This window comes from Hoplias malabaricus, chromosome 18, assembly GCF_029633855.1.
Source record: "Hoplias malabaricus isolate fHopMal1 chromosome 18, fHopMal1.hap1, whole genome shotgun sequence".
NCBI lineage: Eukaryota > Metazoa > Chordata > Actinopteri > Characiformes > Erythrinidae > Hoplias > Hoplias malabaricus.
This window is the reverse complement of record NC_089817.1, coordinates 25,525,691-25,547,653: the sequence shown is the minus strand read 5'-3', so window position 1 is coordinate 25,547,653 and position 21,963 is coordinate 25,525,691. Positions and strand designations below refer to the sequence as shown.

Here is a 21,963-nt window from a genome sequence, read left to right as displayed (position 1 = left end):
TTTGTATTTTTTGTGTAATTGTGTTTTTGTTTATTTTTATTTGTCTGCTTTTGGTGTGTGTCTGTGTGCGCGCGCGCGTGTTTGGGGGGGGGGGGGGTGTAGTAGCCAATCCAAAAGCAGGGGGCGTGGTTATGTTCCCGAATACCGGTGGAAAAAAACCCGCAGAACCCGACGTATCAGAAGAAGCATAGAAAGACAGAGCTCATAAACTCACTCAGCGCAGAAGAGCGAAGGCGGTAGTCGGCAGTTTCGGCGATTAACGAGATGTTTTAAGGAATGAGGAGCTCTGAAACGAGACAGTCGCCCTCCACAGAGTTGAAGTGAGTCCTGAACAAGCCATGGAGGAACACCTTCAAGAAGATTTGGCGAGTCTCTCAGATCTGGACGAGAAAAGTTTACTCGAATCTCTGACTGGCCGCTTTAGCCGCAACCACATTTATGTGAGTAACGTAAACTTCGTACATGTAAATGTGTTGTTGAACCCAATGCATTGACAGATCAATTCCATTTATATTTAACAATTTACTCATAATTCCGAGATTGAAATGTCAATCAGCTCATTTTATAGTGTTTATAGATTGTGGTGAATGAATCCAAGTCTTCCAACGTCTGCTTCTCAAATATAGCCACTTTTTATTTTCCAAAAGAACCAGTGACATTGTATGTGCCTTCTGGGTGTGTATATGTAATGAGGATACTTGTAAGAATATTTATTTATTTATTTATTTATTTATTTGTGGTATTTTACTTCCCATAATCCCTTTCATGTAACGTTCCAATATAAATTGATAATAAATGTATATTTTAGACCATTTGAAATCTCTCACGGACTAATGATTAAACACATCATGTTAATATTCAGATAATATGAACTTAAATATAAAAAATTCTGCTCCCCCAATAAATTCTAATGCTTCAAAAATGGCATAGATATAACTCTAAATTTTGCCTCCATTGAGTAAGCACTGATCTATGAATGTGATTAGTATGGGCCTCTATCAGCTGTCAAATTCTCACCACTCGTCTGCTGAAACCTTTTCTAGCATTTGAAAATCACCACAGATACATATCTCTTTTTTTCCTCCTTGTGTTTTAAAGAATTAAGTATCAGGAAATTATAGTCAACAAATCAGTTAAGACTCAAATGTGAAATGAAAGACCACCACCTTTTGTTGTCAACTGTTGTTGGACTGTTTTACACGGACACATCATGGCATCAAAATCACTCCCTCCACAACCAAGATGCCCTAAGGGTGTTGCCACCTCCATGTAATAATCTACTAAATGGAAGTGTAGGGCACTTTCTGCTTTGAAGGTCTGGTTCTGTCACCAGCACTGGACCATTCTGCCTCAGCTTCTCTACAAAGGATCAGCACATTTAACACTGGATAGAATTCCCTTTTTACATTATTTTTAAGATGGCCGTATTCATGAGGGATCTGTACTGGACACTAGGACACTTACAAAAATATATTCTTGAAGCAGAAGATTTGTTTCCTCTGTTACAGACATATATTGGAGACATCTTGGTTGCAGTGAACCCTTTTAAACAGCTTCCACTCTATGAAAAAGAGGTGAGTCAAAGGCTATTTTCTTTGGGTTAAGTGAAGCACTTCCTATTGACAGAAAAATAAAAGATAATACACTCATGACCTGTTTTTATTGTCATCGTCCTTCATATCATGTTTTGATTAAAGAACAGAATTCTACCTCCAAAATGTCTTTTATTTTCAGGTTTCTGAGAGGTACAAATGCCATGAGAAAAGGTCTCTTCCTCCACATATATATGCTGTAGCTGATCGAGCATACCAGTCCATGTTGGGACGCTTAGGAACAGGGCCTAAAAACCAGTGTATTGTCATCAGGTGAGTCCCAGAGTGAGTTTTTATGCTTGGAAGATTTTAGTACAGGTTTAAATCCCCAGAGTCTAGGCCTTGTGCACAAAGCCTTGTAATGTTCCCAGACAGTTTACCTGTAAGCAGACGTGTGAGGACAGGTTGGTTTTAGACATGTCATGGCTCATAAGGAGTTATGGCAAGAATTTTGCATACACTTTGGTTTATTTGATAATAAAATCAAGCTTGAACTTTGTTTGTAAACTTGACTTTTATCTCTTTATGTACAATACTGTGTTTAAGTCATTTGACATTTGTTTTATCTCTGTTCCAAATGTTATAAAAATTTCAGGAGATATGTAAAAGGAAATAAGAGAGATCATTCGTCTGCATAAATAAACGGAAACACAATGGAAAAATAAGTGACTTAACAGCTGTTTCAAACTGGAGTTTCTGCAGTTATTAAAAGTTGGGACTCCATGCAAGACCTGGAGTAAATAGAACCAAATATTTATTTGAAAAATGTCAATTACATGACTTGAAAATAATGGATAAAGAGGATAAAATTAAAATGTGCCCTCTGACACTTGCACATTAGATTCTCACTTGAAAAAGCTTCTAGAATGGTGCATGCTAACCCATTCAGCCTTGTTTTCAGTTTATTTGGGTTCTGTAAGAAACCACCAAGCACTCACGTCCTGCTTGTGCGTTTTTTAGCTGGCCATCATATGCAGTGGTGTCCTGTGTTGAGATCAGTTTCCAGCTCCTTCAGTGAAATGTGTCCATAAATGTTGGACATAAATGTAGGATATCTGGGGTAATGCATTTCACAGACATTTACTTCTCAGAATCTGCTTAGAGTTTGTTGCATGTGATGTCACTCTGTACAGTAGCTGCCATTTTGAGGACTTGATTATAACTCATAAACACATCATTTAAAATAAAAAAACATTTTATTGTTTCTTTAAATATTTTTTTCGTTTTTTTTCTAGAGAACAAAACCCATTTTAGCCAGACCCATTAATCCATGTCATGTTTGTAAACTGTCCTACTCTGCCCCATCTGTAAGTAGAGAATCTCAGGGCAGAAAGCGCAGTATTGAACAGGAATATGTGGAACTTATAGCTGGATAAATATAATAATTAAATGTACTATGCACTGTGTGAGTGCAGATGATAATTGTTTATGGCCTACACTGTCTCTTGTATATGGTCTAGAGAGACATTTGACTGTGGTGAGAAAACATCACTTACTGATAATCTTACATTTTTAGGCGAGGAGATCTACTTTATTAAACTTTAAAGCAAAATAAAAAGATTTTAGAGAGAAAAAACATTGTTCCCAGAATCGGTTAAATTCTTAGAGCACAGACAATATTCACCCAGAATCAGGGTGAAAAACAAGACAAAATAATTTTAGCTTGTCGCCTCTTAATTGCGGAAGAACAAAAACACAAGTGAAATAGCAAAATTACTGAAGTTCGTAAGCAGTCTGTGTATGAATAACTCTCATAGATGGAGCAGAGAAATACATTGGAGGCTAAAATACTAACAGTTTTCCATTATATCCTATCATGAAAATGCTAATATGGCTAATAGAGTGCAATGGTCTTTTCCTCCTCATTCTAAAACACACTGGGATTCTTTCCCCCGTGACATGAAGAGGAGGTGGGCTTCGGTGCTTCACTCCAGTGCAGGGAGAGGAGCTGTGTATGAGAAAAATATATTCATCTTTCACCTCTGTTTACATTAGTGATGCACTTTAAAAGCAAACAATCAGAACTATGAAATCTGGTGACCGCAAAAAAAACCCCAAAAAAACAACACATGACTGCAGTGTTAATCCATGAATAATTTGGATGATTAATGCTAGGCCTGGAATTGTCATTTATTTTCATAGGATTTTTTAGGGTTTGGAAATGGGTATTAAATTACACTGATATCAAACATGACAGTGCAGGGATTTAACTTGGATCTATATTTTTGTAAAAGTGATAACAGCCAGAAATGATTGCTTTATTAAGGTAAAATAATGTTTATATCGATCCCATAACTGGGAAATTCTCAGTGTTACAGCGTGAAGAGGATAGTTGTAGTAGCTTCAGAAGCATTATACAACACAAAAATGTTGTCATATGTATTTATATATAATTTTAAATAATGGCGGTAAATGGCCATCTTTGTAATTCTGTTTGATTTAATTCATTATTAGATTAATTAATTTATTAATATAAAATATTTTGTGAAACTATATAACATATGCACTAAAATCTGACGGATTCAGAGGTAGAATTTAATTTAGCCTCCTGTTGGATAGTGAATAAAGGATGTGGTTTAAGTTTCCAGTAACCAGCAACCCCAAGCAGGGTAGAACAGTGAGATCTCCCCTAGCTACCATGCAGCTGGTAATGAATGACAAGGGGAGTGGTCCGGTGTGTATTGGAGGACCTGAGGTTTTTCTGTGGTCAGTGGTGGTGTGTCTGTCTGATAATCGTCCAGACAACAAAGCAAGAACACGAGCCACACACAGTGACCAAAAAACCCCACACACCCCTGTGTGTGCATCTATACTTGACCATGTTGATGGATGTAAACAAGGCCTCTATTTTTAATTGTTAAAAGTGTCATGATGAGGATAAATAGTGTCTCACAACAACATTTCACCACTCTGAACAACACTATGAATGTGCAATATTATGACTGTACAAGAGAAGGAGAAATAATTATTTTCATATGGTGTAAGTTAATGTAATTATGAGGCTTGAATCTTGTATAGGACATCTTCCTTTAAGTGGGCCACTATGGCTTTATATTTATGGTTGCACAGTTATTTTTGTCTGTTTTATTTTATATGTAGTCATTTTTGTTGAGTGTAATAGAGGGAATCTCTGTCAATTCAAAAAAGCAGTATGTGAGCCTTGCAGTTAGTGGTATTTAATTGATGGTGTTCTCTGCTCCCTCGCTTAAGTCTCTACTTTCCTCTTAATTTGGGTGGCATTTACTGTGTTAGTAAATAGATTGTGGCCACAAAAGTGGATTTGCAAGTTGTATTGCTCATGCAAATTCCTAAGATCAGTTTGTAGACGCCAGCCCTCTGACATGCATATCAAGAGGTTGAGAGTGCTGCGAGTCTCTGAGCATTTGCTTATCAAATGTCTTTTTAATTTCCACGAAATCCTGCTCCTAGAGAAGAGATGTTGGACTGCGCTCTCTTGAGGCTTTGAATTGCAGGTGTTATTTAACATCAGCATCTATTATAATCAGTGGATGCATTTTAAAAAACAGTGAAAAGATACACTATATGACTACTTGTGGACAACTGCGTAGAGTGTTTTAGCATTGAGTAAGGTGACCTTAAGACCTTCTCCTTCTCGAGTGCTGTGGTGTTTGGTCTTTGTGGTATTTTGAACAAAGCATGGCACATGTTTTATTAAGACACCAGAACTGTGTTAACTTGTGTAAAAGTTGTATATGTCCCCTTTAAAGCAGCTGAACTCACAAATTATAAAGGTTGTCTACGAATATTTACACTTAGAGTGTAAAAACATAGTAATTGTTAACTATGTCATAAAGTGAGTCAACGTATACTCAAGTGAATGATTCAGTTGTTGCTATTAAAAGGAACATGCTGCTGTTTGTGTGTAAGCCACAGATTAAGTGGTAACTGTTGTATGATTTGTGACCCAAGATCTATTTTGTAAAAAAAAAAAAAATACAGAAGATAAAGCAGAAATGTAAGCTGTTTAAAATTTGAACACATTTTTTCAAATTGTCAAAATAAAAATGTAGTTATTCTCTGCAGTGCCTCCTCTGGTTCAACCTGTATATAGGCATGGATGACATGGCATCACTCCAAATTATAATGACACATAACATTCTGGAAATCAGTCAACTGATGTAACGGCCCTCTGATGACATCCACCCAAACCACACTCAAAAAATATGAGAAGCGTATGAGCTTAGAGTGAGGAAGTTATTTGGTTAATTTAGTTGATTTTTTTTTTTAAGTCTATTTGTGGTTCCTCAAATTTTTAAGCTTGTCTCAAAGTAGAACTAGGGATGGAGTTAACTCAGACCAGTAGAGTTCATTATTCTTTAAAAGGGAAGAGGTCCCAGGGCCCTGGCCTCAACTCCAATGGACATCTTTGGAATAAATTGGACCACAGTTCTCCTCGGAAATCAGTGCCAGACCTCACAAATTCACTTCTGATTAAATGGGCATATATCCCACAGACACACTCAAATCTTGTGGCAAGTCTTCCCAGAAACACTATGGAGGGGAAAGGGGTGCAACTTCATATAAAGGCCAATGGATTTATAAAGGAATGTGTAACAAGCCCATATGCGTGCTCTTGTCAGGTGTCCAAATACTTTGGGCCATGAAGTGCTTACGTTTGAATCTTAGTAGATTTGAAATCAGATATTTACACCCGTGACATACAATGTTCCCAGCTTTTTAGCGAGTGTTGGGTTACACTCTGGTTCAAAACACTGATGTTAGCAGTACATTGCCCTGTTTTATTCCAATCTTCACTCCAGGTTTTGTTTCTCTTTCCACAGCGGAGAGAGTGGGGCAGGGAAAACGGAGAGCACTAAACTCTTGCTGAGGCAGCTGATGGAGCTCTGCAGGGCCAACTCCCAGCTGGAGCAGCAGATCCTGCAGGTAAGATAATATTCTCTGCTGCTCTCCCCTCCTCTCCACTCCTCTCCTTCCCTTTTCCACTCCTCTGCTTGCCCAGCGGGGTCCTGCTGGAGCTCATTTGAATGCAGCCTCATGGTTTGCACACATTGAAGACCGAAGTCAAGCCGGAAAGGAAATGGTGGATAATTGACTCAGCATTTGGCAGGTACCTATTACAGAGATTTGTGCCAGTTCAATGGGCTTCTTGTGGAGTCAATGCAGAATAAACACTACATTTCACACGACATGGGAAATGAACACAAGGCAGTAGTGATGTTAGAAATTGGCCATGAGCATAGACACTATCAGAGGCATTATAATAATAATAATAATAAAAAAAACATCCGTCCACTTGGATTTAATATCTCAAATCAAATCAAACTTACACAGTACGACTAGTTGTGAAATGATATGCTTATGCACATGAAAAGAAAACAATGTCAAAGGTTAAACCTGTAAGATAAAGAGATTACAACGGTAAATAAAAATATCAGTTAAATATAAATATATACCGAGCTAATAATATAATTTAACTAAGGGAAGTGTGTAAAGAAATGTGCCAAGGACAGTATGCAATGTGTGCAATACAGATATGAACTGTCGCTTGTATAGTGTGTTTGCAAACTGCAAAAACAGTATGCAACATTGAACAAGAGGTTGTTTATATCTAGGGAAACAGTGTCAGAAAATGTGTCACTCTAGTTGTACCTTTTGCTGTCACTGTGCTTGTACCTTCAAGGGTACATATTTGTATGTTTAATTAGGGAACATAATTGTAGCTTATTTTATTATAATTTTAGATTTTTTAATTACACCCAATTTCATCTCAAGGACTTTTATTATGCTTTTTTTTATTTGACACAGTTCTATAATGAAAACTTAGTTTTCATTAAAAAAATGTTAAAAATATTCATCACTCCTTCTGTAGAAAACAGAAGGGAATACATTTAGGGAGCACAACCGGACTTTTAAACACTGTTGTACCTTTTTAAGGGCACATTTACACCGTTTGTACCTATAGTGAACATTACTGTATCTTTTTTTCTGAGAGTGTATGGTCTGTAGAGATCTACATTTATTTACGGGATTTAGAAGATGTTCTCTTCTAGTACGACTTACAGTTTTTAACCCTGTCACAGAACCTGGCTAACGCAGCATTTGGAGTCTAGCCCATGGATTTTTGTTTGTGTAGAGCAGTTATCCTGTCTAAGATGAGAATTTGAGTCAGCAGGCAGCAGTGTTATTACACTATCCAAAACCTCCACCTTTTAGGCTTTGGTGCAAAAAACTATGTAAAAATGCATCCAGAAACCCTGGAGCTGTATGGCTGTGAACCTACGTGTTGCTCCACCATGCCCCCAATGTGTTTTATTTTTATTTATTTATTTATTTTTTTAGTATAATTTGACCTAATGGGAAGGACAGTCATGTTTGCCATTACATGGGCAACTATTCATTATAGGGAAATTGTCATTGATGCAAACTGTGATTAATTTGCATGTTCTTTTACTGACATTTTATGTTCCACACATTGTAATTAAAACCGCACTACTGTCGACATCTCTATTGTTTTTGGCTGTTAGTAAGAAAAACCCCCCCAGCAATTTATATGTAAATATGAAGTAAAAATAGATTTCCCAAATGCCATCTTGCATTTATTAAAGTAAACAGCCAAGTAATAAACACCATCCAGTCCAAATGTCAGGTTATATATGGTGTAGAGTATGCCATGGTTTCATTACCTCTGTTAAAGGAAATCTCAAAACATGTTCTTATCAAATGTCCACCAGCTGTAAGGTCAGAAAGATTAGAGAGGACACAGGCATTAAATAACTCTCTCAACTTTATCTATCAGCCTATCACTGCATCCTGTTGAAGAAACAACAATTACAGCAGTTCTCTTCCAGGATTGTTGAGTTCCAGTGATGTGCTAAAAACATCTTGGAGGGGGAAGCAGTGATTGACTTCTCATTTTATATGTTAGTTCATTTTAGTTGATCGGAGCAAGGGATCTGAGATGAATGACTCTTTGTTTACAAACTTCCAGAGTTCCCTAAGCTCTGATCTGCAATCAGGTTTTGATTCAGAGGAGCCCAGACGTGTCTAACATTCAGGAACAACTACACTATGGAAGTGGAAGTGTTATTTTGAAACCAGACCAAGAGTGAAGTGCCCCTATTGATTAATGTCTCTGTGTGTCACTGTGGTGAGGTGTGTATGTGTGTGTATGCATGTATTCTCCGTGCCTTAGTAGTTTCTGACTGTTAAGAGTTTTTTTTATTATTTGGGCAGTGCAGCAACACTAGGATTCTGTTTCAAAGCTTGATTTCATTGTAGTTCTTTAAGCAACTGCTCAGTACCACAGTTCAGTTTAAATATTTGGATGAATTTTGCCAATTAAATTATATTCCTTTATTTTGATTGTACCATGGTTCAAGTTGATAATTTTTGTTGATTTTCACCAGGGTTAGATTAATTTGAATAATTTTACCAACATTTTGATTATTGTGGTTTATTTCACCATACAGTGGAACCTCTACCTCGGAAATTGATCCGTTCCGTGACCCGGTTTGTAAGTAGAAAAGTTTGTGTCTCGAGTCAATTTTCCCCCATTGAAAATAATGTAAATGATTTAAAAATAAATAATGGAAAAGCAATTAATGCGTTCCAGCCCACCCCGAAAGTGATATATGTTTACAAAACTCTCAAATTAGTAAAAAAAAATACATGTAGCATTACAAAAATAAAAAAGAAATACAGTGGTAACAGTAATAAAAAAAGAAATAATAAAGTTTTAAGTGGTTACACATCGCTACCTTGAAGACGTGACGACTGGCTGGAGCAGTAACACAGGCACTGGCTGTATGACGGGAGGTGGGGGGTGGGGGGAATAACGGAGAGTAGGCGGGTGAATGTGGGAAGACGAAGCGTAGATACGGCTTAACTTAGCACGAATTTTGATGTCTGTTATTTACACTAATGCCAAATTGCTAAAACTACAATTTGCTAATCTTAAAAGCTCACTCAAGTCTGGGCGCGCTAGGAGACTCGCCTATTGGGGTCAGTGGTCATGTCCAGCCGCCGGCTCGGCGGAGGCTCGGGTTTGTTTCTAGAGTCATGGTTCTTTGGTGGAGGCAAAAAATATTCAAATGCCCGGTTCGTATCTTGGAAAGTTTGTTAGTATAGGCGTTCGTTTGTGGAGGTTCCACTGCAGTTTGTTTCAATTATTTAATCCATTTAAATGTTTTTATTTTTTTCCCCAAATGGTTTGATTCTACTATTTTGATCAGTTGCGTTACAATCAAACAAGACCTCGATCATTTTGATCAGTTTCACTATGATTAATGAATTTAGTGGAATCAGTCCATTGTCCCATAATTCAATTCATTTCAGTACATTTCAGACAGACTTCATAGGCGTGAACAAGACATTTCCAACAGTGTAGTCCAATTTTTACGAAGCTGACAGAAGGCAACACTGCGTCAATTGTTCGATTAGAAGCTGTTCAGTTTTCTGTGTTGTATGGATGCCTTAAAATCAGTCTGACCAAAGTTGCATAATAAAAAGTGAGCATCAAGATGGAGAGAGACAAGCTCTTTTGTTTCTAGCAGAACACAAAAGCTTATAGAACCAGCAACTCTCTGACTTTAACACAGTGGATAAAAAAAACAATCATTTTTAATGAGGGAACAACACACACAGGTTCAGAGCTTCAACCTTCTGCACTGCCTCAGAACAGTTTCTTATACAGCTTTAGATCCTGAGAGACGTGCTGGAACTACTCATGGTGTGTTTTCTGTAGAATGGTGTGAACTCAGTTTGTTAAATGATAAATGTTAAATGACAAAGAAAAATGACAAATGACAAGTTCATGATCACTCCTGCTCCTCCTCCAGGAATTCATTTCTTCTTCCTCTTTCAGAATCTCCCTGTGATTTCAGTGTTTAAAAAAAACACATCAGATTTGGTGAAGGTTCCACTATGTTAAAAGTCACATCCTTTTTTTTAATCTGATATAAACTCACTCTGTGTGAATAGGCCTTAATCCTAATTCATTCATTATCTGTAAGCGCTTATCCACTTCAGGGGCGCGGTGGGTCCAGAGTCTACCTGGAATCATTGGGCGCATGGCGGGAATACACCCTGGAGGGGGCGCCAGTCCTTCACAGGGCAACACAGACACACACACATTCACTCACACACTCACACCTACGGACACTTTTGAGTCACCAATCCACCTACCAAAGTGTGTTTTTGGACTGTGGGAGGAAACCGTAGCACGTGGAGAAAACCCACGCGGACACCGGGAGAACACACCAACTCCTCACAGACAGTCACTCGGAGCAGGAATCGAACCCACAACCTCCAGGTCCCTGGAGCTGTGTGACTGCGCCACCGTGCTGCTCCTTAAGCCTAATAAACGATAATAAAGTCCAAAATCTGTTTGATTTAATCACCACTGTCATTTGAATGTGTGACGATACACTGGTCCATTTTTATCTCCCCAACAGGAGCAATGGTTAGGATGTGTGTTGAGTATGAATTATGAACTATTTGGAATCCTTCAGTTGCGAGTGAAGCAGTCAGACGTTATATTTCGTTATACTTAGTTTCTTACACTCGGAAAGTTGTGCAACATCATCAAACAGAAGCATTCTTCTCATGGCTCTCACTTACTAGAACAAATATTATGTAACTTGAAACATGTGTTACATACACTTGTTTTACTCGCTTAACCTGAACAGAATGACAGGACGTGTATTTTCAGGTTAATGCTGGCTCAACAATTTCTTACTAAAGACTGCATTGTTGTATATTACCATGATATTATGTCTTAGAAAGTAGAATTATCCTAAATATAGTTTGTGCATCTAATATTTCTACAAATGTTAAAACAAAATTCCGCGTATTTAGAGATGTTGTTTGCATGTTTGAAGTCATTTTTCCTGGTGACAGTGTCTTATTCTATTGGTCGATCAATATTACTACGAATAATTTTAGCATTTTCTCCCACAAAAGTATAAAAAAACTTTCTCTAAATAGAAATCACACAAGTAAAACTGTCTAGAAAAAGGCCTTAAAATCTTACAATATTCATTCACATACTCTTTTGATATCCTCTAATTGAAGTGAAATTTCAATAACTGAACATTTACAGTTATTTTAATAAATGGATTTTACTGCAGAATGTATGTGACAAAGGAAAGGAAGAGAAGGTTTTACTTAAGGTCTTTAAAGTGTCTGGTTAAAAGGCCAAAGAAAACATATTGTAAAGGTTTTTTTTTCTTCTTCCTCTTTTATTTCCTCTTTTATTTGAGGCAGTTGAGTAGACATCTGCTTTTAATTTAGTTTTTTATATATAACAGAATCCTTTCCATATGAATGTATATATATTGTTACTTTTAGTTAATGTTATTTTTCTAAAATATCAACCAAAGTTTGGTACTAATATAATGATTAAAATAAGCTAGACTTTTGGAACTAATTTTAATTTATTTACTAATATAAGATGTGCTTTGGTTTACATTCAGAGATGTTTCTGAGTTTTCCTTGTTGAGTTTCGACAGGATGTGGGGAGAGGACAAAGGCAGTCAGAGAGAGTGAAACAGAGCGAAAGAGGGAGGAACTGCCTGACACTTTAGACAGTTCTGTGGGGGAAACACTACTCTCTGAGGAATTACATCACTCAGAGTAGTTCATAAGCACAGAGCTCTCCTAAAGGCTAGTGTGACTTTTGGAAAGCCCTGCTTCTTGTTAATGGAAATAGCTATAGCCTTGGGCTCCAGTAAATAATAAGGGATCAAATGTCTGATTGTTACATTAGTATATGCTTCTCTTTTTGTACTTTTGCTGCAAGGAGTCTTCTTAGGTTATGGAATAGCCATGGTACTGACTCCTAGCTGTATCAGAGATTCTGCATTAAACAAAGCCCCCCCCCCCCCCATATTCACTTTTTGAGGATGTCTCTATGAAGCAAAAATGGGTTGTTTATCCAATCATTTGAGTCACATGTTTTATAGTACAATGCAATTGTAATAATTTTTCTCTGGATTATCACTCTGGATATGAGCGTCTGCTGGATGCCATCAATGTAAATGTATATTTAATATATAAACACGTGTATAAATTGGCTTCGCATATTAAAGATGACTGATGGCTATTTTAACTGATTTTTTTTGAGCGCCTCGGAAATTTCAACATGCTTTCGAAACCTGTAAATTGATGTTCAGTTCTAAACCAGCTTTTCCATTCAGAAATTTATTGTAGTCTCCTATAGCATGGTCACATGATATAAGAGAGAGAGAGAGAGAGACTGTGAGAGACTGTTCTTTTGTGGGAAACATGATTCATGGGAGGACCTCCAGAAAGGGCACAGAGTCCCACCAGTCAAAACAAACTTTTTCCAAGCCTCCGGCCTTCCTTATTTCAATCTCTCTCTCTCTCTCTCTCCATATTCAGAGAGTATCACCAAAGCATTAATACAACAACATAAACCATTAAGAACATTACAACATTTTTTTCCACTTCACATCAAAAATAGTATTATTAATAATAATAATAATAATACAAACAATGAAACAGTGATCTAATAGAACTGTAATAATCAATAATAGCTTAAATGAAGTGTGAAAACAACAGACAAGGTATTTGTGTGTGTGTGCGTGTGTGTGTGTGTGTGTTTGTGGGTGTTAGGGAGTGTGTGTGTGTCTGTGGGTGGGTGCCTGTGGGTGTAGGTGGCTTTGATGGAGTACGTGTGTGTGTGTGTGTTTGTTGGCCACTCAATGTCCCTGAATGTGTGGCAGGCAGATGCATATCTGCCAGGGCACTGCTCTCCCATGTCTCTGCTCTCTGGGGAGCCAGGTCTGTCTGTAGTGGCCGGTCTGTATGGCCAGGCCGCGGGCGCTGAATCTGTACCTTGTGTGTGTGTGTGTGTGTGTGTGTGGTCAGTCACTGTGCTGATGTATTCTGCTACAGTGTACTGTGGATTTAGGGCCAGATAGCACTGCATTCTGGTGTGTGTGTGTGTATGAGTTCCAATGGGTGATGTAGTTGTGTTTTTGGAGTGTCACAATTTGGTTGACTCTGATTGGGGTGTTTCAGACTGGTCCTGACGTGGGTCAGTGTGTGTTAGTGAGGTCAGGACCAGCTGTGTGAGGGAACTCTTCACTTTGCTCAGCTCTTGGCTTTGCAGTGATAGTCGCAGGTCACTGTATTTTAGATGTAGCCAATATTTAATCATTCATTTTCATATCTTCAGTAACAGAGGGCACTGGCCTAATTCCGCTCTGCTGCCATTGTTTGTTGTCGTCCTGTGCAGGAATAATTTGAGCCAGATCCGAATTGGGATTTGAATAGGAGTGTGGCGTTTGATGGCGTAGAATGCCCTGCGTTCTTTCTCTCTCAGTTCATTTACCACTGGACTGAAGCTTCCAGTTGCTGATCCTCAGTCCTAAATAGTTCTACTCTCTACTAGAGTCTAACCTGTGAGTCCCTAGTGTGAAGCAGGGGGAGTTTCCCTGAAATCTGGGTCTCTTTTGGAAGATGACGGTTTTGGTCATTTTCAGGTTGACTGGCGGGGCCCAGTTCTGCCAGCACTGCTCCTGCAGGTCCAGGTTCTGCTGTAGACCCTGCTCTGTGGAGGACAGCAGAACCAGCTCATCTGTGTAGAGCAGGAATTTGATCTCTGAGCCGTGCAGAGTGAGACCAGATCGTGGCCAGTTCGTTTATATAAATGTTAAATAAATGTGTTGGGGTTAAGCAGCAGCCCTGTCTCACTCCTCGCTCCTGAGAGGACAGCCCTGTCCTTTTGTTGCTAATCCTTATTGTTTGTGTATATCGATTTAATAATGTCATATGTTTTACCCCATTCACCATTCTCAATAAAGTTGTAGAATAGACCACTGTGCCAAATGGAATCAAACTCTTTTTAAAAAAACAATAAAACATGCAAATATATAGTTTTATTAAGTCAATCAGGGTTTGTAGGGTGTAAATATGATCTGATGTGTGGTGATTTGTTATAAATCCAATCTGACTCTTGCTCAGGACACTGTGCTTCATAAGGAAGTCTCTCTCTCTCTCTCTCTCTCTCTCTCTCTCTCTCTCTCTCTCTCTCTCTCTCTCTCTGTTAACTGCTTGCTCGAGACAAAGCTACAGAACCCGACTGATTTTCCCATGTGGCAGATTTTCCTTCAGCACACTCAGCTGTTATTCATGTTGCATGTGTGCTTTTAAACCCCTGCTGTCTGGTTTTTGTGGTTCCACTGGTTTTAAAAATACTACCAAGGATTATGTGGCAAATAGATTGTAAGCAGACAACTCACTGTTAACACTTACTGAAAAGCCCTCCATTTTTCATTTCCTCTGCAGCACCGTACAAAGAAGCAAAGCATATCAATTTAATGGAAAACTACACAGAGGCCTTGAGTATAAGATAAAACACCACTTTTCTTTTGATCTGAACATTGCCTTATTACACCTTCCATTCTTTTCATCAGCCTCTATTTCAGTTTTTTCAAACCATTTGAAGAAGTTTTTAACCCCTACAAAGTTAAGAAGTTGTTTGTTGATCTTTTTTTCACAATCCGAATAATACTGTACACATTCCGTGTGTTCAGGTCTGGGCTCTGGGGTGGTCTGGTCATTGTTCTGAGGTCACCAACATTTATTTATTTATTGATGACATGTATTTTTTGTGTCCATTTCCTTGTCTCAGGAATAGCTTCATAACCATTTCAGTTGACCCACAATGTTGTTCAGCCTTCTGATGCAGAATATGCAGATGCTAGAATATCAGTTGTCACTTTTCCTAACATATAGGTATTGTGTTTATTTTGGAACACCAAAATCTGATGTAAGGACTGGCGCCCCCTCCAGGGTGTATTCCTGCCTTGTGCCTAATGATTCTGGGTAGGATGTGGACCCACAGCGACCCTGAATGAATGAATGACAATCTGATGTTCTAATATTTTGTTTTGTTTTGGGTTTTTTTTTCTGGTGAACAGGTGAACCCTCTTCTCGAGGCCTTTGGGAACGCTCAGACAGTCATGAATGACAACAGCAGCCGGTTTGGGAAATACATCCAACTGCGCTTTCAGAACTCGTCAGGTCAGTGTACTACAAGTATTAAAATATAGAAATAGTTCTGTCACTATATCATCTACATGAGTAGTCCAGATTGTTACCAGTTATTCTTCAAATGTGGTGACACCCATTCATCCAGCATTCTAAGTGTGGGAGAAAGATCTGGTTGGAAAAGTTAACATTCTCCTACAAGCGCGTAGAGCTGTCCAGAGTGCTTCTGTTAGCAGCAGTTTGAAATGGATTGCTCACTGCCTCTACATGTGCAGCAGTCTATAATTGTCCTAGGATTCATGAGTATAAATGGGGCTACAAAACGTTCTTTGAAAGATGCCATAGAACAACATAAAAAGCATTTTACATGAAGTGAAGGTTTTTAAAACCTTTAAAGGTCCTTCACACTCATCTCTCTCTTCAGCAAACATGGATCCTCTATGGCATTGATCAAAATACCCTTTGTGGCAAATCTGTTTTTAAAGTTGTGCCCTGTGGACAGCAATACATATAAATGTGTTTTTATTTGATCTATGAAAAGCATAAACAGCAGTGAGGTCAGGTGGAATGTATTAAAGGAATAATGACATCAGTGGTGCAATGGCAAAAGCCGTGCATAACTGGTAGGAATTGATGACACTGCATTGTACCGGGCACTGCTGTGTCATTATAAAAGCGTTTATATTTGCTTTTTGTGTTATCGGAATTATCATAGTACAACTAAATATATATATATATATATATATATATATATATATATATATATATATATATATATATATGGGCGGAAGGACACAAAATATTTGACACTAATAACCACTTCACACGTTATCTATCTATCTATTTATATCAGATGCTTCTCTCTGTCTGCTCTTTCTTTTGACAAACCTACGTCAGTTATATTCTGCTGCCAGTGGTCTGTTTTAAAGGGGTACATAACATATAGTTTCCACAAGTGTACACAGTCCATGGTCGTAATGAATTAGGATCATACGACACATCTTCATCCTCAGTGCTTTCTTTAAAAGATAATGAGCCACTGTTCACCCCAATCTGAGAGCACACTAGAGAAAGTCTTGTCAGCAAAGGCTCTGGGTTTTAGCCATTGTCACATTGTTCTCTTTATTCTTCATTCTTGGTTTTGCCGTTTTTACTCAGTACTCTGGTTTCTCCACGCTCACTGTGTTTATTTCTTTGCGATCTCACATAAGCATGAGCCTGTGATTGGAGTTACTCAGCTGGGGAGGCAGGACAGTTAAAAAATGTCCAAAATCAGAATGGCAAATTGTATCCTGTGTTTCAGACTTGGGCAGTCTACGAAAAACCAACTGCACCCAAATAAATGTGCAAATGCACAGAAAATGTGATTGTTTTTCATGATGTGCCCCAGTTAAATGGTGCAGCAGTTACATTGTGGTGCCTGTAGGACACCTTAAATGTTGAGAAAGCTAGAACCTAACTGCTGTATTTAATGTGGAAAAACAGTTTTTTTTTTCTTGAATCATTGAATAAAAAGAAAAAAATCACATCCTTCTCTGGTAAGTTGTTAGTGCTCATCAAAGTTGGAATTAATTTCTGCATTGTGACCAAACCGTTTACTTCTCCAGTGAAAGGGGCCAAAATCAATGAATACCTCTTGGAAAAGTCCCGGGTGGTCCACCAGGACGAGGGCGAGAGGAACTTCCACATATTCTACTGCATGCTGGCTGGCATTTCTCCACAGGACAAGGAGATGTACGGCCTCCTGGACCCCACTCAGTACCGGTCAGTCTACCCATGGTGTCATCTCAACCTTTGAGATTACATTAGAAACACTCATTGAATGCATTGGAGTCATTACAGTAAACACAGGGTAGTCTTCATGTCATTTATTGATGTGTGTAAAAGTATGCATCGTGACACAGATTAGGTCTTATCAGACGTCAAATGAGTCAGCTACCTTTGGCACTCCCTGTTTTGGTTTCACCTTAAAGGTAAATGAGGCATTGTTGTGTTTTTGCTGTGGGATTAAATTGTCTTAACTGACACACACTATATCTACAAAAGTGATGTACATGCTGAATGCCAGAGCTCCACTACATAGTCCCTGATAATTGGGTTGTGTACATTTGGGATGAGATAAACCGTGTTTGTGATCTAGAACCGAACTGATACTGCTATGTCTAAAAGTGATTAACTCCTCAAAGAAATGTTTCAACTAGTTTTTCTGCGGCAAAGTTGGAAGACAAAGTCCCTGATAATAGTCTGAATTTTAAAAGAATGTACATATACTTCTAGCCTTACTGTCGCCCACGCTGTGTTGTAACTGCTCTAGTGTCACTTGCTATTCATTTCATGACAGGTGTGTCATTGTTTGTCTCTCAGGTATCTGAATGGAAGATTTGTCCAGGAAGATATGGTGCAGCACTGGGGCGCAAAATACAGTGAGGTGTCGAATGCTATGGACATGGTGGGCTTTGAAGAACAGGTGAGATGTTATCACTCTTCTTACTTTATATTTACTTACGTATATAATTCAGAACATAGTGGTACTGCAGGTAGTCTTTCTACTGCACTGCTCAAGGGGCCTGGATCTGTAGCTTTTACTCTTCTGGGAAGGATTTATATTCAGATAAAACAGTTCTTCACTAGAGGAGGATAAGTTGCCTTTGTTTCATTGTGATCTTGGTCAGGTGGTGGGGGTTTGGTTTGGTCTGTTTGCGCATAAATTGCGGTCTTTACTGAACTGTTCTTCTTTTACTTAGGAGAAAGTGGACATGATGACCATCCTTGCCGGAATCCTGTCTCTGGGGAACATCACATTCGAGACGGCAGACAACGATGCTCTGAAAGTCACAGACAAGTCTCAGGGTTGGCTCAAAGCCGCTGCGGTGAGTTTGAGTTTCAGTGTCCTTTTTCTGTTTATTTCAACAACAAAAAAGGTCAGCTGTAGGAAACAGTTCCTTAGAGTGCCCCCATAGAAGGAACCAAGGCAGTAAATGAGCTGATTTTCCTATTCTTTAGCAAAGGTTAGTGTTGTTTGTTTTTCTGAATAATTCCCTAAAATATAATAATCAGATCTAATCATGACATCAGCTCTGTGGACTCCTTTTTCTCAATGAATGGAAACATTCACAGATCCAAGGGTCTCGGATGTGTTTCTAAAGGCGCTGAATGGGTGAAGGAATACAGCAAAAGGGGAAGCTGGGAGATTATCAGTCTTGCACACGCACACGGTAAAATAAACAGGCTGATTGTTCATCTAAATGCCCTGGCTCTGACTCTGGAACAGAGTGAATGGAACCTAAGGAACCAGTCCAGAGCCTCTGCTCCACCCCTGCTAGTCAGACAGGTGAAGTATTGCTGCCTCCGGACAATTAAACTCCTCGGAGCAGGGGCTTGGCTATTGGCTCTGGCTACATCTGGCTGTTCACGATAAGATGGGTGGTGCAATAAAAGGTCACGAGAGGCTATGTTTAGATTGTTCCAGTATGTAGACGGACTATGTATGAGCAGGTAGCTTATTGTAGTGACGCATTTCCTGTCACATTGTTAAAGCAGCACTGGTGTGGTACACCACACCTTCTTTTTATTCTATGCTCCTATAATAATAATGAGGAAGTGTGGTTGCAATCTCATAAAGATTGCTAATAGGTGGGTAATTTTGTAATTCTTCTTAGTGACTGAAAGTAGTCACTACACTAATGAAACGGCATGCGGTCCAGTATTTCTTGGATGCTGCCTCTCACACCAGGTAATAACATCAGAAAGATGTTGTTAGATTCAGCTAATTACATATCACTGAGAAATGATGGCTGGGTTTCAATAGCAGGCTCTGGTATAGCACAGATCAGTAAGAACCGATGACTAGGGTTTGATTCCCCTCTTGGGTAAGAAACTGATGTTATCAGCTGATGTAATTTGTAGTGACTCTGTATATAATTTCAGATAAGAAACGAGTGAGTAATTAACACTAATGCTGTATCATTTCTGGAGAGTTACTGCACTATATTTGTGGTAATAATGCCATCACTGAATAATTACTTTTTAACAGCTCGAAAATTTATGGGTGAATACTGACCAATAAAGTTCATTCATTCATTCACCAATCCACCTACCGTGTTTTTTTGAAAACCAGAGCACCCGGAGGAAACCCACGCGGACACGAGGAGAACACCTGATCAATAAAGTCTGTATTCATTCATTGTCTGTATTGCGCTTATCCAGTTCAGGATCGCGGTGGGTCCAGAGCCTACCCAGAATCACTGGCCGCAAGGCAGGAACACACCTTGGAGGGGCACCAGTCCTTCACAGGGCGTCACACGCTCACACCTACGGACACTTTTGAGTCGCCAATCCACCTACCAATGTGTATTTTTGGACTGTGGGAGGAAACTGGAGCACCCGGAGGAAACCCATGCGGACACAGGGAGAACACACCAAACTCCCCACAGACAGTCACCAGGAGCAAGGCTCGAACACACAACCCCAGGCCCCTGGAGCTGTGTGACTGCGACACCTACCTGCTGTGCCACCATCGCCCTATCTGACCAATCAAGTCCCACTGAAAATTCAACCAAATATTTATGAATGACAGTAATGAAAATTAAAGGCATACCCTGTATTAAATGAAGAATATAACCATGCCTACGTGAATTAATAGAATACACACTCATCTCTTCCTTGTACACTCCAAAGCAAGGTTCCAGGTTTACAGCTAGGGAAAACCCCTCCTAGTGATCTATCTTGAAGATAGAAGTAATGTTTTTTTGAAAAATTGCCTTGAAGACTGACTAGAAATTTGATAACTATTTCAGATTGTATTATCCTCCAGATCAGTAGCTAGTGTGGCTTCCCAAGGGTTGTGTCTTGTAACAAAAATGCATTCTGGGTATTGTCATGAGTGAACACCTAATAGCAAATCCATTGTTTATTTTGTCATAGTTTGGAAGCTGAGAGATACTGAGAAATACTAGTTTAAGACAGGGATGACCTGGTAATATGTATAAATGCTGAGTGACACTGTAGAAATGGGATTCACTATTATCCAATTAGGTTTTTGGTCAAGCTTTCCTTTGTTATTTGTATCATCTCAGGGGGCTACCACAGATACATTGGTCAACAATGCTAGTAAATTAGCCTTCAGTACACAGGCTTCTTGTTGAACTTATTCACTTCTATGCTGGCATGCTAGTAAGTGGTAAAATATTTTAAAATATATATTTTTCATTATTTGTTTTTGTTCTTTCTGCCTCAGGGTCAGTTTGGGGTTCAGGAGGAGGAGCTGCTGAGGTGTCTCACCTGCACCATGTCGGTGGCGCGTGGAGAGTCCATCCACCGGCTCCACAACCAGCAACAAGCTGAAGGTGAAAAGAAAACAGTTTCTTTTACATTGCATTTTTCAGGAAATTGAATCCCACAGTGTTTATGCTGGAAACAAGGATAAGGATCAGGGTCAGGCGTGAGCTCAAATCTCACAGGTGTTTTCCAGGTTATTTCAATGCAGAGTGTGTTCAGTAGAGCAGTTGGCCCATTCAGTACTCTAAAATGTACTGAACGTAGAAGTTGTACTGCAAATAGTACACAGTTCATTTTATATATAAATAAGCTCTTTGTAACATTTTCCAGTGTAAGTTATAGAAACTGAAATTATTTATGATCTTTTTTTCATATGGAAAATAATGGCCCTTTTAAAATTACACTGAAAGTTATAATAAAAGAACTTCTTCATCGGGCGTTGCGATATTAAAGAGGGAAATATGTTGTTTACAAGTTTTAATGAAGAAGCCAAAACTAATGCAATTTATGGCAGGTAATGACATCATTTTGCGATGCATTTTCATTGCTAGCAATCAGCTTGATGGGAACACACCACTGGGCAGCAGCAACTAGCAATTATTTTGACCTGTTTTTGTTTTATCACTTGACATTTGCAAAAAAAGTCAGTGAAAAGTTTTTTTTTTTTCTTGTAAATAAAACCAGTCCTGTTTTATTTCAGATGCCAGAGATTCGATCGCTAAGGTGGTCTATGGCAGAGTTTTTGGCTGGATTGTGAGCAAAGTCAATGAACTGCTGTCACATAAACTGGATTCAGATGTTGAACTCAGTGAAATAGGTAAATATTTGGTAAATATTCATGTGCCCTCATGGTCAGTATATTTTTCCCTTTGTTCCCTGCTATTTTACATTGCTTTCCTTTCCCTTACCCAGATAAATCCCAGTTCAAAAGCATATCAAAAAGCAGCGTAGTTATAGGACCCAGTCATGTTCCTTGTATCCTAAAACACAAGCCTCACATCATATAACTTTTATATTTTTAAATTAAATTAAATAATTAAAATAACACTTTACTAAAAGGGCAGCTTTCAAAAGGCTATGCAGCACTTTTCATGAC

General features: G+C 38.7%; 1 protein-coding gene across 2 annotated transcripts in view; it reads left to right on the top strand.

Annotated features, from left to right (window-relative positions):
- The first annotated feature begins 205 nt into the window (after positions 1–205).
- Positions 206–21,963, top strand: part of LOC136675312 (myosin-IIIb) — a 46,414-nt gene continuing 24,656 nt past the window's right edge. The window contains exons 1-10 of one of the 2 annotated variants that reach the window (XM_066651816.1): positions 206–440; positions 1,509–1,574; positions 1,735–1,865; positions 6,395–6,497; positions 15,521–15,623; positions 17,198–17,354; positions 17,955–18,057; positions 18,335–18,460; positions 20,827–20,935; positions 21,568–21,684. In XM_066651816.1, coding sequence (XP_066507913.1) covers positions 339–440; positions 1,509–1,574; positions 1,735–1,865; positions 6,395–6,497; positions 15,521–15,623; positions 17,198–17,354; positions 17,955–18,057; positions 18,335–18,460; positions 20,827–20,935; positions 21,568–21,684 — 1,117 coding nt within the window. In that variant the 5' untranslated portion in view covers positions 206–338. The remainder of the gene's footprint in view (positions 441–1,508; positions 1,575–1,734; positions 1,866–6,394; positions 6,498–15,520; positions 15,624–17,197; positions 17,355–17,954; positions 18,058–18,334; positions 18,461–20,826; positions 20,936–21,567; positions 21,685–21,963) is intronic. The other variant, XM_066651814.1, reaches the window with a different exon arrangement.